The sequence below is a fragment of the Lemur catta genome, chromosome 1 (genome assembly GCF_020740605.2).
Source record: "Lemur catta isolate mLemCat1 chromosome 1, mLemCat1.pri, whole genome shotgun sequence".
Lineage (NCBI taxonomy): Eukaryota > Metazoa > Chordata > Mammalia > Primates > Lemuridae > Lemur > Lemur catta.
Genome location: NC_059128.1, coordinates 10,472,786 through 10,485,260, shown reverse-complemented (window position 1 = coordinate 10,485,260; position 12,475 = coordinate 10,472,786). Strand labels below are relative to the sequence as shown.

The 12,475-nt window shown below is 42.5% G+C and overlaps 1 protein-coding gene across 3 annotated transcripts in view; it reads left to right on the top strand.

Annotated features, from left to right (window-relative positions):
• The window catches only part of UNC79 (unc-79 homolog, NALCN channel complex subunit), a 224,348-nt gene that overhangs the window by 114,868 nt on the left and 97,005 nt on the right, over nt 1–12,475 (top strand). For all 3 annotated transcript variants that reach the window (XM_045561661.1, XM_045561653.1, XM_045561670.1), the window contains 5 exons: nt 1,636–1,863; nt 3,430–3,571; nt 5,970–6,049; nt 6,134–6,282; nt 11,450–11,607. In XM_045561661.1, the coding sequence (XP_045417617.1) occupies nt 1,636–1,863; nt 3,430–3,571; nt 5,970–6,049; nt 6,134–6,282; nt 11,450–11,607 (757 nt within the window). The remainder of the gene's footprint in view (nt 1–1,635; nt 1,864–3,429; nt 3,572–5,969; nt 6,050–6,133; nt 6,283–11,449; nt 11,608–12,475) is intronic.

The following is a 12,475-nucleotide window of genomic DNA, read 5'->3' as shown; positions in this document are numbered from 1 at the left end:
GGAGAACATTTCTTCTTAACTTTTAATTTTGAAATAGTTTCAGATTTGCAGAAAAGTTACAAGAATAGTACAAAGAACTCCTCCCCCAGATTCTCCAGATGTTAACATTTACCATACGTACTTCTCTCTCTCTCTGTGTTTATGCATGAATTTTTTAATAAATCATTCGAGAGTAAGTTGCAAACATGATGCCCCTTTATCTCTAAATACTTCAGAGTGTATTTTCTGAAAAATAAGGACATTCTCTTACATAACTACAGTATGTTATCAAAATCAGAAAATTAGTATTGTTATAATACTATTAGCTAACTTATAGAAATTATTCATTTTTTAAAATAGGTATAATAATAATATCACCATTATAGCAAGAGAGCAAAAATTGGTTTTGATCTAGGAATGATCTAGGATCACTCACTGCAATTATTTTTCCTGTCTCCTTAGTCTCCTTTAATCCAAGATAATTTCTTAGTCTTTTATCTTTCATGTCCTTGACATTTTTGAAGAGTATGGTCAGTCCAGTTATTTTGTAGAATGTCCCTCACTGTGAGTTCCTCAATCTGATATTTCCTTATGAATTAGTTTGGATCATGCCTTTTTGACAGGAAGACCACAAACATGATGTTATGTCCTTTGTAGTGGATCATATTGGGAGGGACAAGATATAATAATGTCCTATTACTGGTGATGATAACTTTGGTGACTTAGTTAAGGTGATTTCTGGCAGGTTTCTCTACTATAAGGTCACTATTTTCCCTTTTGTAGTTAATAAGTGACTTGTGGGGAAATACTTTAAGGCTATGAGATTTCCTGTTTCTTATCGGACTTTCATTCACTAGTTTTAGCATCGATGGATGATTCATGCCTGAGTCGATTTGTGCCTGAGTCAGCGATTGCTCTGATGGCTGCCAAATGATAATTTTCTAATTCCATCATTTCTTCTAAATTTATTAGCTGGTATTCTACTGGTGGAACAGTTTTCCCTTCTCTCGCATTCATGTATTTATTTATTTATCTACTTATTCCCACGTGTACCCATGGTTTTTAATTTTATTCAGTGGGTTATAATCTGTTACTATGGTTATGTATTTTGATGCTCATATTTTCCATATATGGCCAGTGGGAGTCCCTTCGAGCTGGCTCCTATGTTCTTTTGACATGTCTGCATTATTCTTTGAACACTTCCTTAATTTCTGGCATGACGAGATGTTCTAGGCTCATCTTATATTTTCCTAGCCCCAGCCCTGGAGTCAGCCATTTCTCCAAGGAGCCCTGTTTCCTTTTAGTGGAAAATGGTATTTAGAAACCAAGATCCGGATACTAGGTGAGGAGCAGCATTTTAAAAATGTGTAAAATCTAACAAAATGATGAGTTTAAAAAAACAACTCTTTTAAATGTCATACAGGATTTTTAAAATAATTCCCATTACTTTGTCTCGTGTTTATATTCTTTTTAGAAGAATCTGTGGAAAGCAATGTATATTCATGGTCTTGAAGCCTAAATTGTCTTTAAATAATTTAATATTGCTGTCAGTTAGTAAAAATTATCCCCAAAGAGTGTGTCAATGGAATATTAGACAAAAGGATCAAATTCCTTCTTCTTTTTTTTTTTTCTATCCTTTTTTTGGGTGTCTTTCAGATGGAGTTACAAGATGATGGGATCACGATGGGTTTAGAGCACAGCTTGTCAAAGGACATTATTTCTATTATAAACAATGTCTTCCAAGCCCCCTGGGGGGGATCCCACACCTGCCAGAAGGAAGTAAAAGCAATCGAGTGTAACTTATGTCAGTCTAGCATTCTCTGCTATCAGCTTGCTTGTGAACTCCTGGAGAGACTAGCTCCCAAAGAAGAAAGCCGGCTGGTGGTAAGCAGTTGAAGAAAGGAGATGACTCATGGATAATAGTAATAAAGATGGCAGTAGCTGGTGTAATGGAGTCTTCCTCTATTATTATTTTATGCTGCATGCTGGGTTATGTGTGAGACTGTGTTAAGAGAAAGTTTTCCTCTTGCATCTGCCAACTCAGGTTCCTGGAAAGGGCTATGAGATAGAGCCACAACACAAAAAATGCAGAGTGGCTTGATTAGGCCTGTGGTACCTCCATTTGTACAGTTTCATGAACATAAAGCATTATTGGTGTTCTCGAAAGAAGTTTCATCACAAAGTTATATCATAAAGTTTATATAACAAGAAATACTACAGAGTATACATATGAAATATTAAGCAAGTAGATTGTACGTGGACACCTAGAATGACTAGGTAACCTCACTTTGTAAAACCCATTGACTTCATGAGCAATCAATAAAACCTTCATTTCTTTTTCTGGTTACTTTCATTTTCTGCTTTCCAGGAGAATTGTCTAAAGAGAGAACAGCTACTATATGCCATCCTCTGGCTCCTCCATACATTAGCTATCCCCTATTTAGCCTGTTTTTAAATCTAAGATATACACATCATAGACTACCCTCACACCACCATAGGTAGTTGAACCTGAATTATTCAAGCCAGTATTTGCCATCTTTTCTTTTCCTTTCCTTAATGTTTATCTAGGTAGAAAGTGACTTATTTAAAGAAAATGTTTTGAAGTATAATATACAAAAAGCAATGAAGCATTTCTTCTGTTTCAGCCTATTTAACTCGTTAGTCCTACCGCTCACCATAACATCCCTGTAGAGTGGTCTTTTAACATAGTCATTGGTTACTTACTATAATATACAACGGTCACATCTCTCCATTCCCCTCACTTCCCAGCCTCCGGTAACCACCATTCTACTTTCTACTACTCTGAATTCAATGGTTGTAGAGTCCACTTACAAGTGAGAATATGCAGTATTTGTCTTTCTATGCCTGGCTTATTGCACTTAGCATTATGTCCTTAAGGCTCATGTAGCACGTGTGAGAATTGCCTTCCTTTTCAAAGCTGAGTAATATTCTGTTGTAGGTATGTGTCACATTTTGTTTATTCCTCCATCTATGGATGGACACTTGAGTTGCCATACTTTGCCCTCCTTAACTCACACATTACAGCAATTTCTTGCTCCTAAAAATTTGACTTCCCTGGACAAACAGTAGTTGCACCTTAATAGAGCTCTGTGAACACCTTGTTATTCCTTCCTAATTAAGTTCTGTTATTGAGCAAAACGTGCATGGGTGAGCAGGACACTGATCTTGGGGATGAAAGCGGAGGAGGGGTGAGCAGGCCCAGGAAGATCTGACAATGTTTTTGACATTTTTCCATATTTATTTCAAGTGAAAGAAAATGTATCAGTGACAGCTGGTATCGATTTCCTTTCACTGTTCTGGAAACAAGCTGCAGGCTCTTGTGGGGCACGGGGAGCAGTGGCCGTGCGGTCCAGCTATGCTGGGCTGAGCCCAGCTATTGCTTCACCCCGCCAGTGCTGCTCAACCAGCTCCTCGTCCCCTCTGTTCTAGGAGCCCACAGACAGCCTCGAGGATAGCCTCCTTTCTTCCAGACCAGAGTTCATTATAGGCCCTGAGGGAGAGGAGGAGGAGAACCCAGCCGCCAAGCAAGGGGAGAACCCAGGCAACCTCACTGAGCCCGCGGAACATGCTGGTAGGTGAACGCTGACAGCAGGCAGGGAAGGGCCCGGTGAGCACAGGACCTAAGGTTCAGATCCTTGTTTTCTTAGCTTAGTATCGACTTGGGCAAACTCATATGTGACTTCTAGTATAGATTTGTACAGAAGAACTATTTCCTACTAGATTATGAAATGAGCCGATCCATTATGGTTCTAGTAGAACACAGTTTGCTGAGCATTTTTCTGGCAGCAGGACCTTGTTTTCAATAAACACATCACCTTCCTTCTTACCATGCATGGTGTTCCCTGTAGACAAGTCTGAGAACTGAGGCTGGGTGCTGACAATCTCAACTTAGGGCATTTGGCCAAAGTGGTGTTTCTGGGATGGGTTCAATGATATGCCCATGGTCACGTAGCTCATATTATACATTCACAATTGATGCTATTTGCCTTGGTTACGAAGCTGTAAAGGAGTATCAGAATCATCTGAGGAGGTGAAACATAAAATAAATGCGCTCCACTCTCCCACCCACTACACTGGGTATCTCTGGGGTGGGAACCCAGGAACTGGAAATCCAAATGTTGCACAACTAGCTAGTGGCAGGATTGGGACTAGACCCCACATCTTCTGGTATACTTAGGATTGACTAACTTGCTGTAGGTGCTGCACTGGCCCCCGCCCAGGCACACGGTTGAGTTTTATCTGGCATTGATGCTTAAGGGAAGCACGAATTTCACTTACAATCCAACAACCTGTACTCTTTCCATGCAAGTGGATTTTTTAGACCTAAGATAGGACACAAATCAATTAACTGCCACTTTTATTTGTAAGTAACATTTTATTTGAATAATGGCTAAAATTAAGCAGTTTCTTTTTATACATTACTCTTCTTCTTGCTGGATTGTGGCAAACTCCATTTGCTCTATTCTTCTCCTCCAAACACTCCTTCAGGCTCTTGTCATGGCTCCAGCCTGTCTACCTGCTCTGGTCTCTGCTGCCTTGCAGGACATGGTTATGGCATGTTTTCTGAGGGAGCCCTGGCAGCTCTCTTCCCAGACCAGTGTTCCCTGCTGCTCACAGTCTGGGCCCTGCCTCTGCTCTGTGAGCTTCAGGCGGGACTTCTGTGGCTCCCCATCCTAGAACTAAGGGGTGCTCTCTCGACACATGTTTGAGGATTTCTCCTTCCTTCTAGAGCATTTCCTTTTTCTGTATTTTGGGGCCTGTCCCCTATTTCCTATAGCAGTCAGGTATGTCTGCCACTAAAAATATATTTAAAATTTTCATGTTAAACGAAACACAATCAAGTGCTGATAAGAAGTGTTTAAAATATGTTCAAGGCCAGGCGCGGTGGCTCACGCCTGTAATCCTAGCACTCTGGAAGGCTGAGGTGGAAGGATCGCTCGAGGTCAGGAGTTCGAGACCAGCCTGAGCAAGAGTGAGACCCCGTCTCTACTAAAAATAGAAAGAAATTAGCTGGACAACTAAAAATATATATGGAAAAAAAATTAGTCGGGCCTGGTGGCGCATGCCTGTAGTCCCAGCTACTTGGGAGGCTGAGGCAGGAGGATTGCTTGAGCCCAGGAGTTTGAGATTGCTATGAGCTAGGCTGATGCCACTGCACTGTAGCCCGAGCAACAGAGTGAGACTCTGTCTCAAAAATAATAATAATAAAATAAATAAATAAATAAAAAATAAAATAAAATATGTTCAAGTGGGAAGATTCGTAGTGAACTGTCTGCTGTTTAGCCCACGAGGGTTCGACTACCATTGGCTCTGATCCTAGGAATGATCAAACTTTAAATGGTGATTTTGACACGTTTTACACTAGTTTCTGCGTCTGGTTAATTTACAAATTCTTTTCTCCACCTTGCCTCATCTCTGATATACTGCTGCTCCTACTGTGGGGGCAGAGGCTTTAGAGATCCTTACAAGAAGATGAAACCATGAGTAGTTGTTCTCATCTGAATCTGCTCAGCTTCTTCAAAACACCCCCCTTTCTGAGAGTCCATGGGCTAAATGTCCTTAGGTGCTAATACGACTTGAATACCTCTCTTTCTTATTGGGTATCTCCCTTGCAGTCAGGGAGGCACGTCCAGCCAGGCTCCAGGTCCCTCCAGGAGCTGCAGATTTAGGAGCCCACGTAGCCTAGGACTGGGCTGGGCCAGCTCCGGGGCTCCAGAGACATGTGAACACATGCAGACTGCACAGTGGAAAACAGAAGCTGAGAATCCCGGATTTAGAAACTGTCCTGCATTTGCACCGTAGAAGGGATATATGCTAATTTGGAGAACAAATAAAAACATTACACAAACACTTTTAAATGCATTCTGTATCTATTTTTAACTCCTCTTGGTTTTATAATCTTGCTCAAATGATGAATGGTGAGGGAAAGAAGGAGTTAACCTAACCTTTGTCTAATTATTTCTTCACAGCAATAAAGAATGATACTGAAAGAAAATTTTGCTACCAACAGCTTCCAGTGACATTGAGACTAATATATACCATTTTCCAGGTATATTTTCAGAAATCTTTGAACATTTGGTTTGGGAGCATTGCTGTTTTGGGTAACTCAATGACCATGTGGTTCTTTGCATAGGAAATGGCTAAGTTTGAAGAGCCAGACATTCTTTTTAATATGCTCAATTGCCTGAAGATTCTCTGTCTGCATGGAGAGTGTTTATACATCGCTAGAAAAGATCACCCTCAATTTCTAGCCTACATTCAGGATCATATGTTGATTGCAAGGTATGTCTGCCTAGTGGTTTATTGCCTTTGTTTATATGTCAGGCTTTACTTGTGAACATTAAAATTAGACTAAAACTTATTAGCTCATGTGGGTTATTTTTCTTAGCCAAGACAGCCTGATTGCCTGTGGGAACCACTTTTATTTCTTTTATTTAGTCTGATTTTTAAGTATGTCAATACAAGGCATAGTAATTTTCATTTGCCATATACTGTAGAAATATAAAAGGTGAAATAAAAATTATTTTATGTCTTTCACTTGTTAGAGGGTGTAAGAATATAGAAAATATAGAAAAATGTTAGCAGACAATAAGTTAATATTTACTAGTGTAAGTAAGTAAGGACCTACCTGCTTTCTTACTTGAAATAAACTGCTAATAGATGTCTAAAATCTCTCTCTATATTATCTGATAAGTTATTTTTTAGAAAGTGCTGAGGCACTTTGAGAATAATAATAATAAAACATTACTCTATAGATTTACAGTGTATTTTTTCTTCCTGATGACAACCTTAAAATAACTCTTGAAGTCTTCCTGGAAGTAAATCAGAGAAATATTATCCTTATTTTATGTATAAGAGAATGAGTTGGTAAAAAGGGAAAAGACTGATTCAGGTTTACTTGGTGACACAATCAAGCGAGGTTCTATCTGTCTTTACTCATTTTGTTCATTTATTTATTCATTCATTCACCAAATATTGCGAGGACTTACAATATCCATTATGGTTCCAGTTACTTAGGGAATTTGCAACCTAGTTTGGAAAGAGGGCTTATATACAGAAGGTGACATATAATTTATTATTCAAATTGGTCTGTGTCTAAGAGTGAAGAGAGACCATCTTCATAATATTAATAACCCCAAAACAGTAAGTGCAAAATGACCAGTTGTGGATAAACTAAGATTCATGGTCAGTCTATGCATATATAAGTCACTCCCCGTCCAAGGGAACGTGATAAAGGATTGTGTGAACAGCTCAGAGGTGGGAGAGATCATTCTTGGATGAGTGATGAATAATGAAGGGGCAGGAGCAGATTGCATTTGAACAGGCATTAAAAGAATGGTGGAGTTTTGATGGGTAGAGGTTTGAGATGGGTAGGGGATACTGTGGAAAGCAGAAGTGTCAAGAGCAAACACATGGCAGAGTTGGAAAGAAAGGATGAGAAATGAGCAGGGCATACTTAGGTGACACCAAGGCTGTATGTTTTGCTGGGTAGTGTGGATTTAGGGGAGTGCTGGAAAATGAGGCTGGAAAAATAGGTTGGGACCCAAGTATGAAGGGGCTGGATGATAGGGACTTTATTTAGTGATGTTTGGAGATCTATGGAAAATCTTAAAACAGTGGACAGAGTCAGAATTGTGCTTTAATAGAACGGAGAATAGAGAGGTCCTAGGAAACGACCCAAGTTCAAGGGAGTGCAAGGAACATGGTGCAAGGGCTTAAGGAATGTAAAGATGTAACACAGAACTTTCTTCTGAAAAGTGTGTTAGAAAAGGAAGGGAAACCTCAGATACTCAGAGGGGAAAGGGAGTGGATGTAAAGGATTTTTAGGATAAAGAAAATCTGAATGTATCTGTGGTCAGTGGGAAAGGACCTTCAGAAAGGGCCAGAAAAAGGGAACAGTTAGTGGAGCTGGGTTCTGGAAGGCAGGAGAGTGTGCAATCAAGGACAAGGCTTGGGTGGAAGACAAGAGGGATGCTCTTTCCTTTAAAAGGAGATAAATTTTGAGGAAAAGAGAAAGAAAATGTTAAGGGAAGTTCGTAACAGGTGACTTAAACCTTCGTAGGTGTTGATGTCTTCTCCTGATAGAGGGGAGGTCAGAGATTGGGTGGGGAGCTTCGGGAACATGGAAAAAAGCATGGGACTGCCCAGAAGAAAGCAGCAGGGAGTTAACAAGGAATAATCAAAGGATGGTCAGCTTCAGGGCCCAGCTGGCGCTAGCCAGCACAGCTTGCAGTGGACCAAGTTAGTAGAAGCTGAGGTTTCTTTTCCTCCAGTGCTCAGGGGCCTGGGAGTGGATGAGAGAGAATAGGCAAGGGGTTTATTTTAGGTTGGGCACAAGTGATTTGGTTATGGTGGAAAGTAAGAGGGACAAGGAATTCCAGAGTGAGGTGAAACAGTGGACTCCGGGATCCAGTCTATGACCGGAGAAAGATGAACCCAGAAGAAGAATTGATGTTTGGAGAAGAGGAGAGAAAAAAGGGCAAAGGAGTGTCAGTTAGGATCAGAGAGGGGAGCTGAGGCTGCCAGTCTTAGAGTGAGGCCAGTGGTTCATCCAGCGGAGCAGAGACCACCTTGTGTGTAGAGGTGGAAGGTCTATGGGACCAGGGCTTGGTCCCCTGCTGGTGTCGGCAGAGGCTGGGTGAGGAGCGAGACTGAGCCGGGTGCCCGGTTCCCCAAGGAATGGGGAGAGGGCCCTGTGTGTAGATGTCACGGGCTTCGAAAGCAAGGTTAGCAAGAGGAGACCTGGAGGAAGTAGTGGGAAGCAAGGACTGTCTGGGGCGTGCGAGGACTCCCTCTCAGGGTTGAGGGGAAAGCGTTACCAGGAAAATGTCAGGTTTCGGCTAAGGGCGGAAGGGGAAGCTGTATTGGTTCCCTAGGCTGCTGGAACAAACTGCTGCAAACTGAGGGGCTTAAAATACCAGAAGTTTATTCTCTCCCGGTTCTAGAGACCAGAAGTCTAAAATCAAGGTGCTGGCCGGGCCGTGCTCCCTCTGCAGGCTCTAGGGGAGGAGGCTTCCATGCCTGTCTCCCAGATTCTTGGTGTTCCTTGGCGTGTAGCTGTGTCACTCCAGTCTCTGCCACGTGGCCTTCTTCCCTGTGTATCTTTGTGTGTCCCCTCCTCTTCCTCTAAGGGCACCCCTCATTCTATTTAGGGCCCACCCTAATCCAATATGAACTCATCTTAACTAATTACGTCTACAAAGACTCTATTTCCAAATAAGGTGACATACTGAGGTTCTGGGTGGACATGAATTTTGCGGGACACCATTGAACCCACTACAGAAGCAAACCGTGGGGAAGATGGAGGCTGCAGGAGTCTCTTCATAATACGACAGAGATTCCACAGGTGCGGTGGGAGGAAGGAGCTGGTAGAAGGTAGGCATGGCTGACCTGGATGTGGGGAAGAGCAGGAATGATCTGGAAGGACCAGTGTGAGGCATGAGCCAAGCAGCAAATCCTGGCAGAAGCATGCACAGGGACAGGAGTTAGGCAGACGCTCCATTAATTCAGCGTGGGAGTGCTAAATGGGCATTTTTGTTGTTGTTAATGCAACTGCCACCAAAATGTGCCCATGCCAAACAGATGGCTAGTGCCATGGGACTGCCATCTCGGCCGTTGGGGCACATAGCTGAAGTTTTCTCCGTAAAGTACCAGGTTTTCTTCTCAAAGTACCACCCTGACACGGAAACCATGATGGACCCGGCAGGGGTCTGTGGGTCTCTTTCTCTTATCAAACAGAGCCGCCTTGGAGAACCGGGACAGTCCCAATCCCGGGTTTTTGTCACTGAGATGGCTTTCTCGCAGTGTTGTACATGGTTTGCTTCCTTCAACTAAATTGACAGTTCCACGAAGCACAAATTGTGTCTTCTTTTTCCTTCGCATTCTTCCTAGGGGCTATGGTTGTGCTGTGGAAGCATCACCCCTTTTATCCTGGTGGGGTTGACAGTAGCTCAAGGTTTCCAAATACCCACCGTGTGCCAAGTGCTCTGCATCATCTCATTTGACACAGCCCACATTCAGAGGAAACGCAAGTTCAGAGCAGTTCAGAACTTTGCACATGGTTGCGCAGCTCATTCATGGCAGGGCTGGGGTTAGATCCGTATTTGTCTGACTTCCACTGTTCAGACTAAGCATATGGTGTTTGAAAATTGCTTCTTTTCATTCTGTAGCTCTGGTATGTCTTCTGAGAAACAACCAACTCTAGTGACTTGAACCTCAACATGCTCTCTGTAAAACGGAGATGGTGTGTGTCACTCTCTCATTTCTTAGTGGTGTGTTATGGGCGTTTCAAAGACATAAATAGTTTGATAGTAACTCTGGAGCCAAATAGAGAACAAAACAAAACAACAAGAACAGCCAAAAGGCATACTTTAAATAATTGAATAACAACTTTGAAACCAATAATATATTGCTACTAAAAATATATTCGGAATTATTCTGGTAGAACTTGATAGGGCCTTAGCTTAAACTTGCTAAGTTGCAAGCTGTCGTCAAGGATGACAGCTCTGTCTGTCTTTGCCTCCTCCCTCTTCTCTTCCCTCCCCATTTCTTAGCCCAGTTCTGTCTTGGCTTCTTAGATGGACCTGAGTATTGGCTTCTTGGTTGAGTGCAGGCTGCCCTTGTGCAGTGGAAAAGAGGGTCACCTGCAGCCCTAGACCGATATTGCCCTTCATTCCTGAGACTTCAGAAGCGGAGAGAACCTTTCTCTCCTACAGCCCGTATCAGTCCCTGCAAAAAGGGTTCTGGTGTTCCCACGCTTGGGTCGCACACCCCCTCCTAGACTAATCACTCTATCCAGGGTGCTGGAGTTCTTTGATCAGCCTATGTTTCGTGTCCACTTTTGGGATAGGGAAAGTCAGCCAGCTTGACTGACAACCTGCCAGTTCTTGCAGGGTCTGTTATTAACAGAAAAACAGTTGTTCTTTGCCTTAATAAGCAGAAAGGGCTGCTGGGCAGGCAGAACCAACACAACTTCCCAGATGGGCCACTGTAAGAAAATTTTAACAGCCTGGGTGGCATAATGAGACCCTGTCTCTAAAAATAAAATAAAATAAAAATAAATTTAAAAATGAAAACTTTTAAAAATCATGTATCACCCCCATCATTTTAACAAAGCTAATATCAGCTTTGTCTGTAATTTAAGTTATTGTTCATTTTTATAGCTAAATTTATATTACGGGTTTATTTTTAATTTTTATGTTAAAGAGTGCAATGTCAAGTGGAAAGTGTTTTTCTATAGTGTTACATGAAAGTATTTTCTCTAAAGCATTAGCAGGACAGAGCGTAGGAAAAGTTTATCAAAGGATTATGGTCTCGCAGGTGAGTGGAATTTCACCAGAAGCATCACTACCAGCCGTCTGTTAACTACACTCCCAGAAATTAAGAGCACAGGACTTTTTTTCTGGAAAGGCTGCAATGCCGTAACCGCTCTGCTTCTCCTTGGTTCCAGCCTGTGGAGAGTCGTCAAGTCTGAGTTCTCCCAGCTGTCTTCGCTGGCCGTCCCTCTCCTGCTCCACGCCCTGTCACTTCCTCATGGTGCTGACATCTTCTGGACAATCATCAACGGCAACTTCAACAGCAAAGACTGGAAGATGCGGTTTGAAGCAGGTACCTCTGTGTTAGCTTAAAAATTCTGTCTGGGTCGCAAGGCGAGTCAGGTCCAGTTGTGACATCTGTTTTTGGACCTCCTTTCTCTTCTCTTCTTTCTAAAGGGCATTCTCCTGCTTGCAGGTGTTCTGTGGGGGTTCTGCGTAGCTGAGCTTTCTCTCTAGAGCAGAAGTACTTTGTAGAGTGGTCCTTAGGTGGGGTTCGCCTGTCCAGGTTTGCCTTGGGTGGACCCAGTACACGCCTGTTATCCAGGTGTCATTATTAACTGCCACCTTGTTTACCACCAAATGTGTCCCAGCTTAGATGATAAATCATGTGCTCAACCTATTAGGTTATTTGCATCAGAGTTACTGGGAATATTTGTTAAAATGTAGATTATCAGGGTACACCCTAGACCTACTGAATCAGACTCTTGATGGGGTTGGAGGTGAGCCAGGCATCTAGATTTTTAAGGAGAGATGTGAGAATTTCTGCTGTGTACTCTTGGGGCATCAGGGACTAGGCTGGTGCAGTGACGGGTGTAATTTCCTAGTGTGTGGAATGGCAGTGCTCAGAGCAGCGTGGTAAGGAAGGAAGCCGGATGTGTTCCCTTAGCCTGCCATCTGCTGGCACACTGCCACCCCAACCTGCTATGGGGTAGCAAGCAGGGTCGGCATGCCTTAGCCTGGCTTATCTGAACAGTCCGTACATTTTAGTGTCTCAAAAGTTTGGCACAGAAATGGAAGTTCCATCAGGTAAGTTAACTATTAAACCTTAAAGGGTTCAGTTTCCTAATATATCTGGCCACTTCAAAGAGGTCTCGCTTTTTAATGCCCATGTAAATCCCAGGGGCTAGTTTATTTTTATGATAGTACAGGATGTTGTAGGG